The 23556-nt window shown below is 40.4% G+C and overlaps 2 protein-coding genes across 2 annotated transcripts in view; one reads left to right on the top strand and one right to left on the bottom strand.

The window, feature by feature from the left end:
* Positions 1-448: 448 nt before the first annotated feature.
* Positions 449-4717, bottom strand: LOC119418343 (ATP synthase subunit ATP5MPL, mitochondrial-like). The gene is made up of 4 exons (XM_037685611.1): positions 4616-4717; positions 3877-3997; positions 2069-2089; positions 449-566 (listed from the first exon to the last, which is right to left on the bottom strand). Exons 2-4 carry the CDS (start codon positions 3995-3997, stop codon positions 553-555), a joined length of 156 nt encoding a protein of 51 aa, XP_037541539.1. The 5' UTR covers positions 4616-4717; the 3' UTR covers positions 449-552.
* Positions 4718-13537: 8820 nt separating this feature from the next.
* LOC119417942 (nesprin-1) overlaps positions 13538-23556 on the top strand; it is a 128541-nt gene continuing 118522 nt past the window's right edge. The window contains exons 1-10 of the mRNA XM_037685190.1: positions 13538-13873; positions 15405-15539; positions 16440-16595; positions 16707-16840; positions 18517-18808; positions 20091-20194; positions 20553-20703; positions 20784-21616; positions 22910-23062; positions 23138-23288. Coding sequence (XP_037541118.1) covers positions 13538-13873; positions 15405-15539; positions 16440-16595; positions 16707-16840; positions 18517-18808; positions 20091-20194; positions 20553-20703; positions 20784-21616; positions 22910-23062; positions 23138-23288 — 2445 coding nt within the window. The remainder of the gene's footprint in view (positions 13874-15404; positions 15540-16439; positions 16596-16706; positions 16841-18516; positions 18809-20090; positions 20195-20552; positions 20704-20783; positions 21617-22909; positions 23063-23137; positions 23289-23556) is intronic.

Below are 23556 nucleotides of genomic sequence, written 5' to 3'. Positions count from 1 at the left end.
ATTAAAGTTAATAATGTAAAAGTGCAGCCTCGGTCCTTGGAAAAACTGTTTCTCTGAATCACTAACCACACGAATGCCCATTCAGCATCAAATACGCAGCTGGGAAGTTTATTCCCTGTTCAATTAGTTAAAAAACAAACCCAAACTGATTCATAGGCTATAAATAGCTCAGTAACAGATTTACCGGGGTTTTAGAACTAAGCAGTCACATCTATACACTGAACATTTTGCTCAATCCAACGTTTGCCTACAGGTTAATACCGATCAGTTAGAATGTTAAATAGAAAAAGAAAAATACACTTTCAGTCTTTAAGCTAGTAATGTGAAAAAACAAGTCATTTTCTGTCACGTCCGTCGTTACATTTCTAACATGCGGCTACAATGAAACCCATAAACAAAAAGAACACGACGGCTGACGAACGAAAAACAAAACAAATTGAAGTTCACAAAATGTTACGGATCATTTTATTTAATATTAACAAAAACCAAATGAGAAGTTGGTCTTCAGGCCTTTACGTGGCAGGGGAAGAGGTGGTCATCATGGTGGGACGCTCAGTGTGCGGGCTCTGCAACAACAGAGATAAAAAGACGTCACTGCATGCACACGACGACATGCGCCCTCTGCATTTAACAAATCACACACGCGGCTATTTAAACACCCGGGGAGCAGTTAGGGATTAGGTGTCTTGCTCAAGGACACAAACAAGTGGGCATGGCAGGGGAGTCGAACCTGTGACTTCCTGGTCTCAATACATTTGTCCTGCCACTGCGCTACAGTCACTCCTCATTAATAATATAATTAGGTGAACAATCCTTTTACAACCATCGCACACTATTCCACCAGACGCACTTATTGTGCATCCAACTTAGTGACATCTACTGGTTAATAAATACAACTGGACAAATTTGACCGGTTTCTGTCAACACATATAGAGCGTGCATAATAATAATAATAATAATGTCATCACAATGTCAGCACTGTATGTTTCCATACAATGGCGAAATTAGTCTCTGCATTTAACCCATCCACCACCAGGTGGTGCAGTGGGCAGCTATTGAAAGCGCCCGGGGGGGCATTTTGGGGATGAGGTGTGCTGCCCAGAGACACCACGTGATGTGCAGTGACTGGGGATCGAACCTGGGACTTTTGGGTCCCAAGCCGGCTGCCCTGCCTCTACACCATCTCGGCCCCCATATGAAGTGAATGTACAGTTCCAGCTGTAACGTACTGTGGTAGTAGCTGAGAGTCATTCACAACACATACTCCAAGCACCAACAGATCATGTCAGATTATGCAAACGATTGCAAGATTACATACAACTGCACATGTTAAGTTTAAGGGTTTGACCTGCAACTTTTCGTTTTTAACATAATCTGACCTGAATCTCAAACCTCTGGCAAGACGACAGACATTCCTTCAAAGAATGCTACTTTTGAAGCTTTTTGTTTTAAAGACTGAAACTTCACTGCTGTATGCGTCAGTCATCTTATCTAAATGCTATGAAATGTATAAAAAAACGTGCACAATGAGCAGAAATTTCTCTGTAACGTGACATTATTATGTGCAGTGATAAATATTTAAACAGTTCAGCAACTGAACAGGTATTAAAAGTGTAACGACCAATTTCAGTTGCGAGAAAAGTTTTTGACAAGTTCAGAGTTTGTAAGAAATTAATTAAACCGTGACTGATTATTAAGTTGTATCACAAAATTATAAGATTTAAAGAGTTACGCATTCATGTACGCATAGATAATTTGAGAAAAAAAAAAAAAAAAACTCTTGAGCATGTTACTGAACAAAGCTTGAAGGAATGTCCCAAGAAAAATGTGAATTGAATCATTAAATATTTGTCATTCAGCTTTAATTTACGATTGCGAAAAACTTTTGTAAACCAAAATTGTAAATAAATCGCCTGACCTTCACTTAATAGACCATAGATTGTTGGTCAGAGCCAATAAAAAAACAGATTAAAAGTAAATAGAAAAATAAAATATTATTGTTCAACTCACTGTCACATAAAATTATACTGTTCAAGTCTAACTGAATTAAAAACATTATAGAACTTACTGTCCGCCACAGCCTTCTTGCCTAGAAAAGGGAAAATGAAAGACATTAGTCACAGCCACTGATGCAAATAAAATACTGAACATAAATTATTAGACATTTATTTAGCACCCTTTGAAGCAGAAGTATTTTCGTACACTGACAGTAAACATGTTGGACAGAAGAAGAAGAAAAATAGTAAATTATCTCAAAGGTGCATATATAAATCAGAATAATTTAGATTTAGACTAGAACAGGAGTCTCCAACGTACAGGTCGTAAACTGTTTTTTCAATTAGCTTCTCAAAGGGAAAATAAGAATCTGGAGGTCAAAAAGTAAATTTGATCAGTCACTGGGCAGACACTTAATTTATATCTACAGTAATGTGATTCATAGCCATTCTTACATTAAAACATTATTTGATAATTACCAGTAGTTGTCAAACAGTTATGTTTCTGTCAAGCTTGGTGAGTCGGTGATCATGTGACAGCCACCGCCACCAATGAGACAAAAAATTTACCATTTTTATAAGTGGGGAAACCCAAGATTTTATTTTTTTTCTACAAATGTTTCCAACAAGCGTGTCTGATCTGCGCAGCAACCATGTTAGTTGGGAAAAGATGCAACTAGAGCACAACTTTACCAAAGTTCACAGCAACTTTTTGTGGAACTATCTTCCAGGTAGCAGTCGTCAAAAAGACGAGGTTAAGGAGCTAAAAACCATCACGTCCTTTTGCATCGATCCCACAAAGAGCAGCAACGCAGCAACAGAGGCTTTGTTCAGAGTGGAGCACAAAAATCCCTTCTCCGATGGCGGCACTATAAAGGAGGTTTTGACTGTGGTGGCTGAAACTGTTCCAGCCAGCACAAAATGAAAAACAAGTTTTATCTGCTACTGCTGACGTGCTACTCGGTGTTAAAAGCTCGGCAGGCAGGGCACTCGGTTCTGTTGACAGGGTGGGGCACCCTCCTTGGATGATGGTAAGGGAAACACTGGTTTTATTATGAATTTAGGATACTAATGATTTGTAAAGTGACCTAAACCTGTTTTTTTTTTTTTTCAGACAATAGGATTATTCCAATGGTTTGGGTGAAAACAAGTTATAAAAATAAACGTTACAAAACATAAGCAGCTCTTTAGCCATTTTTATTGTTAACTGGACATCATTAACTTCACTCAGACTCTCTCACTGGTACATTTTCATCTTTAAATCACTTCTTGGTCTGCTGCCTTCATTCATCTCCTCCTACATGTCTCTGCGTGAGTGCAGCTACAGCGTGCGCTCTCAGGACATTATTACCTGCAGTGTTCCCTCAGTGAGGACTGAACTAGGCAAAAGGGCCTTCTCCTACTCCGCTCCTGTTTCCTGGAATATCTTACAAAAAGATGTGAAGCCTCTTTAAGTGGCTTTAAGTATCTGTTGGACTCCTGGCAGGGACCAATGCAGACATGTTCCTGTTTTTAGTTTTCTACATTCGCCTTGTAATCTAACTGTTTTTTGTTACTGTTCTTTTTTTTAGCCATTCTATTTGTTAAAAAAAAAAAAATCTGTATGCCTTTTTATAACTGTCTATAGTTGTCGCTGTTGTCATTATTCTTTGTTGAAATCAGGTCTCTCTTGTAAATGAGTCCTGGAGGCTCAATGGGATTACCTGTCTAATTAAAGGTTGAATGAATTGTGAAAGTAGCCGTCAAAGGAAAAAAGGCTGGAGGTCCCTGGATTAGAATAAAGGCATAAGAGCTCTGTTCAAATTTCAACAGCAACACAGCTCATTTGGTTCTTATTACGGAGTGCAGTCAAACTAAAAACCTTAGCAAGCTTTCAACTCACCCCCATATTTAATTTTGTAGACGACGACCGACACAATGCCAAATCCAATCCATACTTCTCGATATGCCTTAACGTAGGGTCTCGCTATTTTCCACCAATTTGAAAATGCTTGTCCCGCCATCTGTGACAAAAAAATATATTAGCATTACCTCCTACGACAAGTGATGTCTCCAGTCAGGATGTTAAAAACAATTAGATTATTAAAGGTCTTGTTTCTTGTATAGGATCACACATTTTGAAAAATGGATCCTAAACAAATACAAAAAAAAAATCATGCTATTCACAGGAGTATAAATAATTCAGCATGCTGCTTTAATAGTCTGACAGCCTAATTTTACAGATGTAAAGTTACAAAATAAGCTTAATCCAACATCAAGTTCTCGACAGCAGGACTCGCAGTTGTTTCATGCAATGCTAATGCTAACTCAGAACCTAATATTTTGTGTTATGAAGCCAGTACTGGTTTAAAATATATGCTAGTCGGGTATGTAAATACACCTTGAAGTATGTTTATAAAAGGGGACTTGTGTTGCGATTTTACTTGATTAACTACAGCAAGCAATAAATAAACATCGTTGGCTAACCATCTTAGGCTAAAATGGTACTAGCATAAAATGTAGCTTCAAGATAACCTCGGAATATGACTTCGTTTGAAATCAGACTTGATCGAACAAATGTTTCTTTTTTTTCTGTTGGATCACAGTATAAAGGACAAATTGTTTTACTGCACATTACTCACATTTTGGTTTGTCGCCCTGCAGTTGGAAGGTCAAGCTGCTGGTGAGCGTCAAAGTCGTGGAAGCGCTTCTTCTTCTTCTGCTGCTGCTGCTGCTGCTGCTTCTTCTTCTTCGCCAGTCAGCTCTGCCGTGGTTCAGCTGGGGTCGGAGCGTAGCGCCACCTAACGGCCAGCGGCCGGTTGGCTCCACCTGGTGGATAAATACTCAAACCAAGGACCTTTTCCCCAGGCTTCAATGGTCCCAAACCCTGGACACAACCAAGGCCACTACCCTGCACGTTTTAAATGTTTTTTCTGCTCCAACACACAATGGTTAAATTACCTCTTCTATATAAATAGCTCATGAACCACTGGATGGATGTTCATGAAACTTTCAGGCAATACTCAGTTCATCTGTAGCTGCTGAACTTTTTGGAGCCAATCCTATTCAAGATGGCCAACGGACTTTAGACATCACAAAAAGGGCAATAATTCTAACTAACTAAAATTTACAGATATTTACTTAATTTTTTGGCATAGTAGCTGAGAGCTCTCGCTATTTAAAATAAAAATACAGACAATCTTGACCTTTATAAAATTAAACATTTTATTGAATTGCAATAAGTATTTTACTCTTTGATATAACTGAGATGGAAACTTAATTTGTGCAGCTACACAGACAGCCCATCAGCTTTCACCAAAGTGAAGGAATAAATAAAACTCTGGCACAGCTCTCAAGAGTTCAAAACAAATACTTTCTCCATGACTGAAATGGATAATCAGCCATTTTACCTCCTGAATTAAATCCATTGAAATCTTGTTCCCAATGAACATTTTAAAGAGCTCCACTACAAAATAAACCCCCAAAAATTAAATTAAAAGAAGTCGAGACACTTTGATGAGCTCATGCAGGAAAGTGAAAGTGTTTCAGATTAATGCTTTAAATTGTTTCTCTTTTATCTACTGGTCTGTTGTTACAGAACTGCAGCGAGAGGAAAAGCCACGGCAGATTTACTTTTACTTTGTTGCCAAAGCCCGTTATTTATTAACTTACTCTTCATCTGAGGAGTATTAAAACTCCAAAGCTTGTTCTGATCAGCAGGAGGCACTTTGTTCTTTAAGGAGCACCTAAAGGCCACGTCTGGTTTGACGGCATGAACCAACCAGATGAAAACGACACGGCTGAGGAGATTCACCAAACACTCGACGGGGTTCTTCACTGCAGACAGCAGCTCTGCTTCAGGTGTGTTGAAAATGAGTTTTGGTGTTTTTTTTTGTTTTTTTTTTTACAAACTGTCTCTTCAGCAGTGCGTTCTCCTCTTTGAGCTCTTTTTGTGTTTGCATGCATGTGCTTGCATGAGCGTAACTGTGGTAACGCGAGGGCGTGTGTAATCCTGACAGCGTTATTAGAGGCAGCTCAACGTTTGGAAACTTTCACTTTTATCCTGGATGGACAATTAACAGAACGCTGCGTCTCGGCTCTTCCAGGGGTTCGTTTTATGCTGCGGTTGGAGGCAACATGGCTTCAGGTGGAGCACAGGGAGACGATGGAGGCGCTCCATTGGACATGCATGATGCACACATGCTCCCCCAAGGTCAGACTATTGTTGTTTGGTGGCGAATCAGAATCTAGAAAGATAGGAAGATGCGTTATTGGAACTATTTATGCTGAAAAACAACAGGCTTGGAGGATCTGGAAAAGTAGTCTTACTGAACTTTCGCTTAGATTAGTAATCAAGAAGGCCATGCAAGTTTGTAACCCATAAAAGAGACAGAGGTGGGGAAAAAAAATGTAACCATACCAAAAATTAAATAAATAAACTCTACTATTGGGGGACACAGGCAGACCCATGTTTGCTTGTTTGTACAGATTAAAAGTGAGTGACCCCCTACAAACATATTTACTTTTACCTTTTTGTAATGAGCAAAGTTAACAAAAAAAAAAGGTGGCGTCTCCTTCAGCTGTTGGTGTTTCTCGTGCCATGTGAACAGGGTGGAGTGCCTTAACTTACCTGCCTTGGCAGGCTCTTGATCAAACCGCAGAGCCACTTAATGCGCGGGCTTACCCGGGCTGAAGCCCAGGGGCCCACAGCGCTGAGGGGCCAGTGGTTTTGGGGTCACAACACGAGCTGAACTAATTAATTAATTAATAATTTATAGCTTGTCCAGATTTTTGTCACTTCAGATGGACCGCTCTAAATTATAAAGTGACCCACGTGAGCTGACTGCCCAGCTGTCCAGGAACTGACCAATCAGAATTAGCATTGCTAGTTTGGGGGCGTGTCCTTCGAGCTGACCGCTGTAAACGTGGAAGTTTGAGAGCGGTGTTCATAAAAAAGATCATATTCCTCAGAAGAAGTTTGAACAAGAATTACTGGAGATTGTACCGACGGTGTCAGAGTTTTCAGGTTCGGTCAGAGACGAATAACTCGCAGCAGGATGCCTGCCGACTCCTCCACCCGAGGGAGGAGGACGAGGCGCGGCACGCGCAGGTGAAGGCTACGTTAGCAGGTGGAGAAGGGTGGAGGAGCCCAGGAGAAGCAGACAAGTGTAGACAAGTCTGGTGAGCGTTAAAACGGTGACCGAGCTGCTGGAGCAACAGTGTCCACGAACAGGCGCGTGTTTACTGGAAGAAAGTAAGACAGGTGTTTACGTGTTTACTGACAGGTGTAAGACACTTCACTTCCGGCGAGCTGATGGACAGCAGCTCCCTCCGGCTTCTCTGCAGTCTTTTATCATCAAACTGACCCGTTTTTCGAACCGGACTAAAGTTGGTCCTCCTTCCAACCGAATTCGGTGTTCAGTGACTCAGAGAGCCGGACGGGACAGTCCAAAAAAAAAAAAAATAATAATAATATTTTTGGCCCTGGACCGATCGGCCGCTCCCCCCCCATCGGTCACTCTGAGCGCACCCTGCCGGCCAGGTGACCCCTCGAGCTGGGGAGTCGACGCACGAAGGTCCGGTGTTTTTTCTCTCTCTCCCTGGACCTCAACGAACTCTTATCTGGAACTTTGTGGTTCTACCTGGTTCCGACAAATATCGCCGGGTGGTATTTCGCTGGTTTTCAGCTGGACTGGCCCTCGTGGTGTTTCCATAGGTGTGGGGGAAGTGTACCTGTGACCCTCGAATTGGACCAGAACCGAATCGAGGTGGCTGTGGGGAAATTCGTCTTCTACAGAGCCGGTCTCAGCTTCAGTGAGCAGCCCGTTACTTTTACTGAAGGACGATCCACCTCCGTGGAGTCGTTGTGTTCACCTGGAGGAGACGCTCCGGTGCTTTGAAGCGCCGCCGGACCGGAGCAGAACCGCGCCGCCGGACTGGGCCGCCGGACCGGAGCAGAACCGCGCCGCCGGGCTGCCGGACCGGAGCAGAACCGCGCCGCCGGGCTGCCGGACCGGAGCAGAACCGCGCCGCCGGACTGGGCTGCCGGACCGGAGCAGAACCGCGCCGCCGGACTGGGCCGCCGGACCGGAGCAAAACCGGGCCAGGGATATCTTCAGCCTCTTCGTCTCTCGTGCTTGGAGCGCCGGAGCCGAACTGGAGCAGAACCGGACCGGACCAGTTGCCGACTTCAGCCTCAGCCTCTCCGGTCAGTCTCGCTTTTCACCGGGGGTGCCCCGTGCTGTCGGGTGCTGAGAAGCGGAGGAGCAGCGTGGAGGAGCAGCGTGGAGGAGCAGCGTGGAGGAGCAGGGCTGCGTGGTGCTCGAGAGAAGTTTGGAGTTTGTATCGGAGCTGCTGCAGGCCTCCATCCAAACTCACCTGGATAATAATTAATTTTATTCCGGATCACGCTGTTGGCCCCTGTTGACCTGAAACGAACTTGGACCATGCCTTTCACTTCAGGAGGACTTTCTGACAGCTCGCTCTGCTATTTGCTGCGAATTTTCTGTTTCTGTTTCGGCCTGTTGATTCTGGACCCAGCTTCTGTTTCTCATGGGAGCATCCATCCATCCATCCATCCATCTTCACAGGGGGGCCGGAGCCCCTCTCAGCCTGACTCAAACTGCAGTTGGGCCACCTCGTCGGGTTTGTTTGCCCATTTGATCTGTGACATTTTATGGTCTGAATCTTTTCTGCATCATTCATATTACTGTCACTATTTTCAGTTCTCAGATTATCTGGAGTCACTGAATCTTGTTAATACACCTGAATCTGTCCATCACTGCAACTTTCACTGTTTTTGGGTTCTGAATGATCGCGTCTTCATTAATGTTTCTCATGGTTCGATTATGGGGGCTAATTGTCACACTGTTAACTGCTGTAATTACACATCAGTCACAAAAAACTCAAAAAAATGTCTGATAATAATGTTGTTATTGCTCTCAGGAATTCAACCTAATCCTGGACCCCCCACTAATTACAGCACACCAAATGACTTTAAAAACGCCTCTGGGCTCCATTTTCTGCATGTAAATGCTCGTAGCCTTCTGAAAAAACTTGATGCTGTGAAAATCCTGGTCAGTTCTTCTGGGGCTGATGTTATCTTTATTTCTGAGTCCTGGCTCAACAAATCTGTAATGAATAATGACGTGGCAATCAATGGGTTTAACATCTACCGCTGTGATCGTCAGAAAAGGGGGGGTGGAGTCATTATTTACATTAGAGACACTCTGGTTTCAAGTCTTGTGACTTTCAAAACAATTCCAAACCAGTTTGAAGTTTTATCTGTAAACATCACCTTGAATGGAGGCCAGGTTTTAACTGTAGTCTGCTGCTACCGCCCCCCCACAGCTTCACCTGAAGCATTAAATGCCATTAAGGAATTCCTTGGTAATTTAAAATTCACAGAGATCTTTTTGGCAGGAGATCTCAACATTGATTGGTGTAAGTCGACCCCCCTCTGTGACAAATTCAAGGAATGTTGCTTGTCTTTTAATTTAACCCAACTGATCGACTCCCCCACCAGATTAAATAAAAGCCATCCTGACAATTCCTCCATCTTAGACCTGTTTCTAACTAATATGCCTCACAAATTCCCTGGTACAGGTGTATTCGCTGATCTTTTGAGTGATCATTGTGTGACAGCGGCTTTAAGAAATAGTAAACTTCCACCTTCTAAGCCCAGATTAATTAAAAAAAGGGATCTGAAACATTTCTGTGAACAGTCATTCCTCTGGGATCTGTCTCACTTTGACTGGCATCGTATTCTGTTAACTGATGACGTGAACTCTGCTTGGAACTATTTCCATAATAATTTCATTTATTTCCTGAACTTACATGCTCCTTTTCGTCAGTTCAGAATAAAAGGACGAGACAGCCCCTGGTTTACTCCAGAGCTAGCTGTCCTCCTGCACAGGAGAGATCATCTTTGGGCCGCAGCGAGAAAATCTGACTCAGACACTGATTGGTTGAGTTTTCGACAGATGAGGAATAAATGTACAACTGCTGTCAAAGCAGCAAAACGAAACTATTTCTTATCTCAGACCTCCAAAAATCTAAATGACCCTAACAGATTCTGGAAAACAATTAAATCTCTCTCAGGCACCCCCCAATCATCTGACCTCCCATCACAACTTCTCGTTAACTCTGCTCCTGTGTCAAATAAGCACGAGATCCTGAACTGTCTCAACAAACATTTTGTTGCTTCTGGTTCTTTATTTGACACAGTTACTAATGGAAAATCAGCCACTTCACTTAATAACCAAACTTCTACAAATCAAATCCCTCCTACAAGTCAATCCTCAGTTAATCACACCTTCTCTTTTTCTCCATTCTCAGTCAGTGAGGTCAATAAACTGTTAAAAGATCTTGATCCTAAAAAATCTGCAGGTCCAGATGAACTTCCACCTTATTTCATAAGGCTGGCTGCTCATATCATCACAGTCCCTGTGACCCACATCTTCAATCTCTCCATAAGACAAAACTCCATCCCAGACACTTGGAAAACAGCCTTTGTTCTTCCTTTGCTGAAGGGAGGTGACCCCACCTCACTGAACAACTATCGACCAATCTCTAAACTCTGCATTTTAGCCAAGGTTCTAGAAAAACTGATAAACTCTCAAATCAAAAATTACCTGGACTCATTTAACATCTTACCTCCACATCAATCTGGTTTCAGGAAACAACACAGCACAACCACTGCTTCACTGAAGGTTCTTAATGACGTTGTTGAAGCACTGGATGCTAAGGATTATTGTGCTGCACTTTTCTTAGACCTGTCTAAAGCTTTTGACACTGTGGATCAGAACATCTTGTGTCATAAACTCTCTGAAATCGGTTTCTCAGATCACACCATTGGTTGGTTCTCTAACTATCTTTCAGACCGGAGGCAATGTGTTCAACATAATGGTACTTCCTCCAGTTATTTAACAGTCAACAATGGTGTACCACAAGGCTCAGTCTTAGGACCCACCCTCTTTACAATCTACATACATAATGTAGGTAAAAACATCCCTAATGCATCCATACATTTCTATGCTGATGACACAGTTGTTTATTGTCGAGCTAAAACAGTTGCTAAGGCTTTCCAGCTTCTGAAATCTGCATTTAACTACATCCAGACTGGTTTGTTTCACCTCAAACTTGTCCTAAATGCCGAAAAAACCAAAGGGATGCTTTTTTCAAATAGGAAGTTGGTCCCAGCAGTTCTTCCTCCGATTTTATCCTCAAATGGTGTCCCCATTGAGTTTGTTGATTCCTATAAATATTTGGGTATCTTGGTCGACTCACATCTTTCTTTTAAGCTCCATGTGGAAAACTTGGTAAAGAAACTGAAAGTTAAACTGGGTTTCTTTTTCAGAAACAGATCCTGTCTAACTCTGAATGCTAGAAAACGCCTTGTATCTGTGACTTTCCTTCCCTCAATTGATTTTGGTGATATTATTTACATGAACGCTCCTACAAGAACCCTGCAGATGTTGGATGCTGTCTATCATGGTGCACTAAGATTCATAACTGGCTGTGATTATCGTACCCACCACTGCACCCTGTATTCACTGGTTAACTGGACATCATTAACCTCACGCAGACTCTCTCACTGGTACATTTTCATCTTTAAATCACTTCTTGGTCTGCTGCCTTCATACATCTCCTCCTACATGTCTCTGCGTGAGTGCAGCTACGGAGTGCGCTCTCAGGACATTATTACCTGCAGTGTTCCCTCAGTGAGGACTGAACTAGGCAAAAGGGCCTTCTCCTACTCCGCTCCTGTTTCCTGGAATATCTTACAAAAAGATTTGAAGCTCTCGACCTTGACCTCTCTAAGTGGCTTTAAGAATCTGTTGGACTCCTGGCAGGGACCAATGCAGACATGTTCCTGTTTTTAGTTTTATACATTTGTCTCGGAATCTAGTAGTTTTTTTGGTTTTGTTACCTTTTTCCTTTTAGCCATCCTATTTGTTAAAAAAAAAAAAAACTGTAGTATGAGTTTTTATAACTGCTTATTGTTGTTGCTGTTGTCCATTGTTGTCATCTTTCTTTGTTGAAATCAGGTCTCTCTTGTAAATGAGTCCTCGAGGCTCAATGGGATTTACCTGTATAAATAAAGGTTGATTGTGTTCTGCCAAAAAATGTGATCCGATACCGCGGGAGCGCGCACTGTGGTCAAGTCAGCCGCAGTGAGCGCGCACAGTTTTAATATCTCTGTTTGATTTACTGTTTCTGCTTCTTTAGTTCTTGGAATTAAACAGCTATTAACATCAAAACAGATATCTTTGTATGAACAAGATTAAAGTGAAGGTGTGTCTTCGTTTAACTTTTGATTTTTCCCCTCAAACCATAGTTTATCATAAATATTCTTTCATCGTGCTAAAGTTTAAACTGAAAGGGTGATTTAGCCTTTATATAACTTTGTTATATTCAAAAGGATTATATATATAAATAAATAAAAAATCACGTAGGCTCAGTCCAAAATAACAAAATTGCATTTTTTTTTTAAATTTGCCATACTGAAAAATGTATGCCTTTTTAAAATGGTGATTTTTATTTTTTTTGGTAATGTTTGTTCAGCCAAGTTGTGATTTAGAGGTAGCTAGTCCATAACCTCACCCCACAAATGGACTCAAAATGTTTTCATTGTTTATGTAATAAACCTTTTAAAGTGAAACCTTCTTCTAAAATGATAAATCATCATTATGGACTTTCCCCCAGACTTACCCTAAAGAATAAATTGTAAAATATTTGGTTCACAATGCTCTTTAGAGCTGCAGAAATTCTTTGGTTAACTTAGAAACCTTTGCTACGATTCCTCCATCCATGTGTTGCATATATTAATATTTTTAGCACATTTTTCACAACAATAAATTCATATTTGTTTTCTCGTTTTTAACAGTGAAGCACGGACAGGCTCAGAAAGGGACTTTCAACAATGGGTTAAATGCTCTGCTCCTCAAGGTATGCTAGCACAGGGGTTCCCAACCCTGATCCCTGAGGAACACCATCCTGCATGTTTTAGTTGTTTCCCTGCTCCAACACACCTGATTCAGTGGTTTAATTACTTATGTTCTGCCTGTTAATCACCCATTCATTAATATCAGGTGTGTCGGAGCAGCGAAACAACTAAAACTTGCAGGATGGTGTTCCTCAAGGACCAGTGTTAGGAACCCCTGTGCTAGAATGTCAAATGTGTGTGATTTTTGCATGAAAATATACCTTTTTGTTGTTTCTTTTCCAGAAAACCAACCAGACATTCTATTTTTATTTAAAGTATGATTTTTGTTTTTCTAAACTAAGATCTGGTGTGTGTTTAAAAACAGCTGTAAATTAAACAATATGTTTAGTGTTTCTAATTGTTGGAGTTGAGTCCGTGAGAAATGATGCAGGAAGGAAATGACAGTAATGTTTGCACATCTAGTGTCATGTCTTAAACACGTGTGCGTAAGAAGACGGCTGTGCTTTTACGAGACAGATTTACAGTATCGTTAAAGCCAAAGTAGACGACCGTTTGGTAATGTTTAGACAGCAGTGACGAGTAACACAAACCATTTGTAAGAAGAAACGTGGTTCAGATGTGTGTCGTTCTCACAACTCTGAAGTGTGCAGAGAGTCCAGACGTGTCCTCGCCTGCAGCACGTTCAGCCACAGAGGGAGTGAGACGTTGCTCGTCAGCACTCGGTCAAGACATCGAGCACAAGTCTCGAGCAGGAACACAACGGAACGGTGCGCAGTGTTCTACCTCTGCACCGCCGCCGGTCACGGTGCACAGTGAAGCTCACTGGAAAGCCCGTAGGATGACGAGGAGCAGGCTGGAGAAGGCCAGGCTCCGTCTGCAGCGACGCGTCCAGGAGGCCACGAACTTATTTAGTGGCAAAGAGATGACCCAATCCCAAGTCAAGAAGAAACAGGTATTTTATTAGATAAACACAAATAAAACTTTCTAGTGTGAACGTTTATGAAGCATTTATATTACTGTGATCCATTTGTCTTCTGTACGTGTTTTGGCACAATTCTCTTCCTGCAGTTTTCAAGCTATTCCTCAAAACGTTTAGCTCGTTCAGGAGAAGGGTGTTATAACTTTAGCTTTTTGAAATATTTAGCCTTTTCTGCCATTTTTTTCCTGATAGAAAATGAACTGAGCTCATTTTACATCCTTCACCTTTTTAGATCTGTTTACAACCTTTTACTGCTCCTATCACATTTTGTTTTTCTTCAGCTTCATTGTGCAAATGTAAACATTTTTTCAGCTACTTTCAGCTCGTTTCAGCTGTTTTGTGACCCTTTCAGATTCTTTCTGCTAATTATAACATTTTTGTGCTTCTAACTTCTTTCTGCTAATTTCAGTTTGTTATGCCCCTGCAGCATTTTTCTGCAAGTTTCAGCTTTTTCTGCAATTTCAGCTACTGAAAGCTGCAAGTTTTACCTTTTTCGGCTAATTCCACTTTTCTTTTTGCACTCGTTTCAACTTTTTCCAGCCTAATTCAGCAAAATGTGCTCTTATACTTCCTTCTGGTAATTTAAACCTCTTTCTGCTTTTTAAGATACTTTTCAGCTGTTTTTTTTTCTAATTTCAGCTTTTTTTCAAATAATTTCCACTTTTTTGTGCTCATTTCTGCTTCTTTCAGCTTAATTGGGGAAAATGTGTTCTTTCTGCTTCTGCAAATTTAAGCTTGTTTTACCTTTTCAACTAGCTTTTTAGCTTGTTTTTTTTGCTAATTTCAGCTGTTTTCAAATAAATTCAATTTTTTTCGTCATAATTTCTGCTACTTTCAGCCTAATTAACTTCTTTCTGCTATTTTCAACTTATGATCCTTTCATCCTTTTCTGCTAGTTTCAGCATTTTATGTAATTTCAGCTACTATTTAGCTGTTTTATGCTAATTTCAGCTAATTCCGCTTTTTTTATTTTAGCTCATTTCAGCTCCTTCCACTTCCTCCTGGTAGCTTAATTTGCTTTCTGCCTTTTCAGCTACTTTTTTTTTTGCTAATTTCCTACGTTTTGTGCTAGTTTCTGCTTATTTAATCATAATTCAGCAAATCCGTGTTTGTTCTGCTTTTGTCTAACTTTGGCTTTTTCTTACATTTCAGCTACATTTCAGCATGTTTTTTTTTTTTAGGTGATTTCAGCTGTTTCTCAGCAAGTTCTTCTGCAGTAAACATTCACACTGCATTTTTGCAGGAAATGCAGTTTCTCTAGTTAAGTCTTACATGATGTTTTTTTTACAGCATTTACCAAATAAGTAGCTTTATTGGCTATTATTTATAGCTTTACTTTAAGATTCAACTTAAAGCTTCTCATGTGTATCTCAAACATATTTCTGTTGCAACGTCCAAGCCTTTATAAGAATCTTAAAGTTTATTTTAAAGATTAGGACACCTTTAGAGAACTTGTTTTGCTTTGTTTCTGCACATGTGTCCAGCTGTGTCTGTTTCTGTGCAGAAAGCTTTAAAAGTCTTGCAGCCTGCTTTGCTTGAAGAGTTCCTGGATGCCGTGAAAAGTTTTCGGGCGTTCTGCTCCGGGCCCCCGCTCCAGGACTTGATCCTTCTCTCTGACTCAGTCATACAGCAGTGGGAGGTACGACGGCAACTGATCACTGTACAACACAAACGATTTCACCAGTTTTATTGAGTTTGGACATCATTTGAAGGCCTGATATCATGTGATATGTGAGGTTTGATGTGCTTTTTATGTTTACCCTTTAAAAGGGTAAATCATTGGGCCGGCAGATTTCTTAAGAAATTTAACAAAGCATTGCCTGCTACTGAAGGGCAAAGGTGAATAATGTTTTTGCTCATATTTGTCAGCAAAATATCTCGTGCATTAGTGGACATAATTTAACGTAGCACAGAAAATCTTTGGATGTACGTCTACAGCTAATTAACTTGTAGAGTCAGTCCAATTAAAGTTAGTTGCCTCAGCTAGCTAGGGTACTTCCTTTTTTGTTAAGGGTAACCTTACTTTTAGCTAGTTTGATACTTTTAACTTGGATAGCTTTGAGCTTTTAGCTAACCTTTTCATACTTTTAGCCTGCCTTTTGCTGCTTCTAGCTTTGCTGCTTTCAGATTCTAGCTTTTACCTTTTGTTACTTTTAATTTTTAGCTACTCATTTTTTTTTCTACTTTAGCTTTTAACTTTTTGCTACTTTAAGCTAAATGATGCTCACAAGCTCTCCTTTGGATCTTAACGTCTAACCACTGTTTTGCTACTTTTAACTAACCTTCCATCTTTTAGCTAGCCTTTTGTTACATTTAGGGGTTTTGCTAGTTTTTGTAATTTCAAGCTAATGCGTCGCTACTTTTAGCTTTAACAACTCAGTTTCAGCTCCTTCATTGAATTTCAGCAGCCATTCAGCATGCAGCGTTCATACTGCACCTTCACAGAAAATGTCATTTTTCTAGTTATTCATAAATGCTTGACTTTTCATAAATTCACATGACTCGATGGGACTCTTCTGCTCGTTTGTGCCACTTTCAGGATGTGCGCAGAGAAATGGCCGCCTTTGTTCTCAGCTTGAAGTCTAACGTCAGAGAAGGAAAGCAGCCGTTTTCTGGTTTGCAAAGGGAAGTGTTTCCCGACACGCTGCATGAAGCTACGGACCAGACCAACCCGGATTCAGTGCGGCAGCCGCAGGTACTTGTACCAGTTCATCATGGCTGTAAATATCTGAAACTGCTGCACAGGTTCCAGAGGGAAATCAGAACTAGTTATCAGTTTCTCAGAGGTTCATCTTCCTCCTGCCAGGCTGTCACTCAGAGGGCTTCATCCGAGGGATGTTTTGATTCACTCAGAGAGTTGCGTGAGACGCCAAAGAAATCCTTCAGCCTCGCAACAAATCAGCCGACGGACGAAACACGAGCCGGTGACACAGACCTCTGGTAAGATGAGGATCATCTTTATTTTTATAATCCTAATTGAACTGGGGTAAAATCCAAACAAGAAATGTTTCAATCTTAAATTGGTTTTGCTTTGATCGGTTGGTATATCTTAGATCTTTGTGCTTCTTTTTATATTTTAATTTCCTTTTTTTGTTGTTGTTGTTTATTTTTGGGTGTAACTGGGAACTTGAGTACACAGTTTCGTTCCATCTCATGTACCACATGTGATGCAAGTGACAATAAAGAATCTTGAACCTGAGATTTGTGTATATTGGTGAATCCTTTTGCTTTTCTGGTCAGTAATGTATATTTTTATTTTTAACAGTTTTTACCAATCCGTTCTAAATATGACGTGCATTGTTGCCAGTTTTAGACACATGGAGTTTAAAATGCTGAAGAATGGCAGTGATGGTCTTTTGTTAGTTTGTCTTATAGTTATCCATCCATCCATCCATCCATCCATCCATCCATCCATCCATCCATCCATCCATCCATTATCTTTATCCACTTCTTCCTTTTTCGGGTCACGGTGGTCACTCGTGTCCAAGTCCAGCCATCACTGTGCGAGAGGCAAGGGACACCCTGGACAGGTCTCAAGTCCATCACAGGGACACGTAGAGACAAACAACCATTCTCTCTCTCACTCACACCTGGGGACAATTTAGAGTTACCAGTCATCCTAACATTAGTGGGAGGAAACCTGAGTACCCAGAGAAAACCCACGCATGCACGGAGAGAACATGCCAACTCCACCCAGAAAGGCCTCCAGCCGGGATTTAAACCGGGGCGACCTGCTCGCTGAGAGGCTGCAGCTGTACCAACTGCACCACCGTGCTGCCCTCTGATCCTACATTCTTTGTTTATATTCTAGTTTTTCTTGGTCTATTTTGGTTTCAGAATCATTAATATCTGTGTTTCATTCATTTTTATTTACTTTCTCTTTGCTGCATTCTACTCCACGTTACTTCCTGTTTTTATTTTAGAGTCTTCGTATGTTTTAGTTGGTTTTACTTCCTGTCAGCTTTTAGTTTACAAAAGGAAACGAGAAGTAAAAGTATTCAAATTATTATACATTTTTTTTTTAGAAACACAAAATTAGAAGAGAACATAAACATGATTGCAGACGGATAGCTATTTTGATCCACACTCCACACCAGTAGGTGGCAGTAATGCACACTTTCCATTGTTTGCCAACTCCCATAAAACACCATTAAGAAGAAGAAATTGCTCAGGGGGTCACAGTTACTAAAAGCCAAGAGCTCAGGGGCCAAACATCCAGCAGTTATTGTCATTAAGAAAGTTTGTTTTATGGTTTTATTTAAAAATTAACCCACTGGTGGGCCGAACTGAAGTCACCCGTGGGCCTGATTTGGGCCCCCAGTTGAATAGCCCTGGTCTATAGACTCGCATGTGCCAGTCCCTTTAACTACTTGTTGTTTGTGTGAACTAGTTTGTTGTGGATTATGTTTTTTGGGCTATTTTATTAAAGAACGTCGGCTTAAAAAAAGCACCTTGTCTGTTTTTCTCATTTGGAACCTTTGATAGATCTTTGAAAAAATATATAGTAAAAACAGCTGCTTATATTCATAGTAAAATTATTCATACACTTTGAAGTGATACAAAATGAGCGTCTTTTGTTTCTGACTCGTTCTAATGAGCACCTCTTATCTCAGCAGGGGGGTGCAGCTTGAAGCCCCGCTGAGTCCGACCGACCCACCGGCCCAAAATCAGCCGAACTGTCTCGCACCGAAACGAAGCACGAACTGTGACACACAAACTGTGGATGGGGCTGTACCGGCGTACGGTGGTGACGTCCTCCAGGACGTCCCAGGTGAGGACGAGGACCCCCTCATGCAGAACGAAGGCTGCGGGTGGGAGAGGAGGCAAACTTCACTTCAAGCTAAAGAACGGCTGCTGAGCTCTCGCCTGCTGTTCATCACAGAGAGCAGTCAGGAAACTCTCACACAGGTAGGCGATACCTTTTATTTTGACTTCAGTTGTGTAATTGTACTCCGTGACCTCTAGCATATTTGACAAGACGGACATCTTTGGGTCATCCTAAAGATAAATCGCTTTATTAGATTTTAATTATTATTATGTATGATTTTTGCAATCAAACTACTTCAGCTTATTTTGAGCTGTTTCTTATTTCCACATGTTCAGCTCCTCCAGGACATGGGTGCTTTGACTTCTGTTTTACTTAGTTTATACTTTTTAAAAATATTTACCTTTTGATTTACATTTTTCCCTTCAGAAAATCTTTACAAATCTTCCATTTTTTGACAACCAATGCTTGTTGCTTGCTCTAATTTGGTTTTCTGATGCTGCTTTTAGCTAGCCTTTTGCTTATTTTAGCTTTTGCTACATATCATCTTCTAGCTAGGCTAATGCTACTTTTAGCTTGACTTTTAATACATTTAGCCGGCCGTTTGATACCTTTTTATTTAGATTTTACTACTTTTTGGCTGTTAGCCAGCATTTTTCTTGGTGTTTTTTTTTAAATTTTATTTTAATTTTTTGCTGTGTTGTCGTCGTCGTCTGTTTCCATACAATGACAAAATTATTTCTCTGCATTGAACCCATCACACCTGAGATACATCCAGGTGGAGCAGTGAGCAGTTATGTAACTTGCGACTTTCTGGTCTCAAATTGGCTGCCCTACCTCTTCATCACAACGCCCCATTTAGCATTTAGCTAGTGTTTTGCAGCATTTAGGTACATTTTTGCTACTTTAAACTTTGAGCTAGCGTTTTGCTACTTAAGCTGTAAGCTAGCTTTTAGCTTAAAAAAAAGACTTAACTATTCTGCTTCTTTTAGCTGTTATTCAGCTTCAGGTTCTTCAGAACCCTTTAGCAGTCATTCAGCTTTCGTTTAGCATCTTCACAGAAAATGACACTTTCCTGGTTCTGTTTGATTCTGGGCAGAATCAAATCGCTCCGTTTTTATTTTTGTCTGTGCAACTTTGGAACGTATGACAGATTTAGCTTTTTGTTACTGTTGCAGCCAAGCAGCTAAAGTAAGTCGAGCAGTGTGGCTCATCCTAATTTACATTTAATTGACTGTAGCTTCATACATGATGTGTTTATGACTTTAAAGTGTCTTTAAGGGAGCCTGCTTGGTCAGAAACAGACTCAGCAGTTTTGTCTGAACTGCGCAGGCTGCTAATCCTGGGTAATCGGATTGGCTCGCCGCTCCTTCTTTTCCTCTTTGCTTTACTGATCTGTCACTGTGCAACTCTCCCACGTCGCAGGCAGCTGTCAGGAGCAACTCTTTGGAGGGCAAACAGGAAGCAGGATGGACCGGCGTCCCACCGCAGGAGCAGGACGACCCCTCTGAACAGGATTCACTCCCAGGGTTCGGATGAAAAACTTTACTTTTCACATTCTTTTTCAAAATCAAAACAAGAGATTTAAAATGTTTAACTTATTTCTTTTGCAGTCATCTGGGAATTAAAACTTGAGTGCAACTCGTTAACGTTTGGAGTCAGCCCAATTTAAGATGGCCAGTACAAAAGTGGATATAACTCTGTTTTATAGATACTGAGCTAAACGCTCCTGTCGTTATTTATATATATTTAAATTTTCTTACATATACAGAAACTCTTATATGGATAATTTAACAACTATGAGTGTGAGGCTGTTTATCTGGAATAAATCTGTGATCAATACAACATAATGAAGAAACTGGGGTTCTTCTCTGATGTTTGAGGTAGAATGACATCTCTGGAGGTCACTGCTGACCTGATGGAGTCACAAGATGACCAGACGTCAGTATTCACAGAAAAAGTAAACCACATCATCCGTCAGCCTTTGGATGTCTCTTCTTTGACGTTGGCTGAATCTACGATGTTTTCTGACCTAAAGGTAAAGCACACAAACTCTTTCAAGCAATAACTTAAAGATTAAAATCTGTACAAATCAATACAAAAGCTTGTTTTTCCCAGGAAATCGATGAAACTCTGACGATTGAAATAAGGAAGCTTTCAGAGGAGGAAAGCGCCAACGTTACGTCCCAGTCCTCCGTCTGCCAGCTGCTCCACGGCAGCGTTCAGCATCTGGAGCAGCTCAGACAGCTGCTGGGTGATACTCGGTCAGTTGTCCACGATCTGGATCACTTCCTGGACGCTCTGAGAGAAATCAAGGACACAATCCCAACCCTGCTTGCAAACCAGGAGCCCAGCAGGCAGGACGGTGGAACGGACTGGGAGGAGGGAACGTATACATGGCAGACAGCAATGCAGAGGTTGACGCCTGCCATGGAACAATCTCATGTCGTTGACGGTCATCTAACGGCAGCGGGGATGACTCTGACCATGGATGGTGCAACTGTAACATGCCAGGATGTGGTGAAATCTGTGTTCAAGCTTGTGACAGCCTTGAGAAAACAGAAGGGAGGAGGACAGGGAAGGAGAATGCAGGTTGTGAATCTTCCAGAGACTGGGATTGATTCAGCGCTGCGAGGAGGGGAGCGCTCCACTCCAGGCGCTACAGAGGAAGAGTCGAGTTTAGAGGCCAAAAGAAGAAAACTGGAGGAAGAGAATAAAATGAAGACGCAAGTGGAGGAGGCGCATAAGACTCAAACATGGAGGTCTGAGGGAGGTATGGTAAAAAACCAAGATCATACACAACGAAGGAGCAGCCAGATGGAGAGAACGATGAATGAAAACGAGAGTTTGGTTCAGAGGAGAGCAGCTTTGTTGGCAGCTCTGAAGGAGACGAAGGAAAGAGCTGAGCAGCTGGAGCTGCGGGAGCCCACTCTGCCTGCTCTGCAGCACAGGTACAAGAGTGGTAGTGGCCCTGAGGTGTAAATGAACAACATTTAAAAAAACGCAACAAAAACACAACATTAAAAAAACACAACATAAAAAAAAAACAACGGAATTACAGTACATTAAGCAAAGGCTGAAGTGATCAAAGTGGAAGTGGTGAAAAAACAGAATTACATTTGGAAAAAAACGGAATTACATTTGAAAAAAACGGAATTACATTTGGAAAAAAACGGAATTACATTTGAAAAAAAACTGAATTACATTTGAAAAAAAAAAAAACGGAATTACATTTAGAAAAAAATGAATTATATTTGAAAAAACTGAATTATATTTGAAAAAAAAATTGAATTACGTAAAAAAACAAATTACAGTTTGAAAATAATGAATTTTATATTTTAAAAAACTTAATTATATATGAAAAAAATTTAATTACATAAAAAAACTGAATTACATAAAAAACTGAATTACATTAAAAAAACCAAATTACATTTGAAAAAAACTATTATATTTGAAAAAACTGAATTTTATATTTGAAAAAACTGAATTTTATATTTGAAAAAAGAATTGAATTACATTAAAAAAACCTGACTTGCATAAAAAAACTGAATTATATTTGAAGAAAAAAATTGAATTACGTAACAAAACTGAATTACATAAAAAAAACAAATTACAGTTGAAAAAACTGAATTTTATTTGAAAAAATGAATTTTATATTTGAAAAAAATTAATTATATATGAAAAAAATTGAATTACATAAAAAAACTGAATTACATAAAAAAAAAAGAAAAGAATTACATTTGAAAAAACCCGAAATTACATTTGAGAAAAAAACCAAACAGAATTATATTTTGAATAAAACTGAATTACATTAGCAGGGTTGACAAGTATTTAAGAATTGGACAGTTGACTCAGGGACTCAATTTATTTTTTATAATTTAAGCATAAAATTTTTTTGATATCATAAAAAGTCATTGGATGAGAACTATTATAAATAGTACTATTAAAACGTTTTTGAAAAAATTATTTTATTTTTATTACTTAGAATTATAACTTAGTTTCAGGAAGCATGAAAGGGGGCATGGCAGTAAACCCATGTTGCATTTAAAATTAGATTGAATTATTTTAAATAAATTCATCTTGTGTACATATGGTTGTGTTTTATGGTAGAGGTGAGTCAAACATATAAAATGAGATGACTAAAATAAATATTAGCTCATCTTTAAATGGAATATACCACATTATGGCACGGGGACTCGGTAGGCAGTTTCAGGACGTCCACAGCTTTCTCTCTTCTCTTGCAGGACGCAGGTCTTAACAAAGTTGGAAAGTGCTCTTGCAGTCCTCATCCCTGAGCTGCAGTTCGTACGTGATGCCTCCTCACAGTCGGGGCTCCTCGACGAGAATCGGACCGGAGAGGAGCTCTGGGAGGAGACGACAAGAGCCGTAACTATACAGTAAGGACGAGCCACGTGATTTATACAGCTGAGCCTGATGTGGTTTATTTTTTACACTGCGCCGATTTTACCCAGGCTGGAGCGGTGTTCTGTCCTGACGGAGCTGCTGAAGAGGTGTCGGAGCAGACGCAGTGAGTTGAGCCGGACTCTGGGGAGAGCCGAGAGCTCCATCAGCGAGCAAGTCTCCTACATCGGGAAAGATTACCTGCAGAGACTACGCTCAGGGGTACATCGTCATGATTAACTTTATATATATATCCCATCTCTGATGATTGGATTCGAGTTAGTTTAATAATTATTGTTTATTTGTTCTAATACAAAATGGAAATCTTTGCATTTTCTATGAAAACACAGTGTGAGGTCTGAGTATTAAATGACTTTTAAATCTTGTTAAACTAATAGCTGAAACTCAAATGTTACATGTAAACCAAGAAGAATAAAAGCTAGAACACAAAGTTTGTTTTCTCAGTCATCCAGGTATATAACAACAAAAA

Source organism: Nematolebias whitei, chromosome 12, assembly GCF_014905685.2.
Source record: "Nematolebias whitei isolate Nwh7 chromosome 12, NemWhi1, whole genome shotgun sequence".
Taxonomy (NCBI): Eukaryota; Metazoa; Chordata; class Actinopteri; order Cyprinodontiformes; family Rivulidae; genus Nematolebias; species Nematolebias whitei.
Note: the sequence above shows the minus strand (reverse complement) of the source record. Positions and strands in the feature narration are given on the sequence as shown.

Coding starts and splice junctions, on each gene's coding strand:
- LOC119418343 (XM_037685611.1), bottom strand. CDS start 3,997: ATGGCGGGACAAGCATTTTCAAATTGGTGGAAAATAGCGAGACCCTAC. Junction 2,090..3,876: donor CTACAAAATTAAATATGGGG/GTGAGTTGAAAG, acceptor TCCCTTTTCTAG/GCAAGAAGGCTGTGGCGGAC.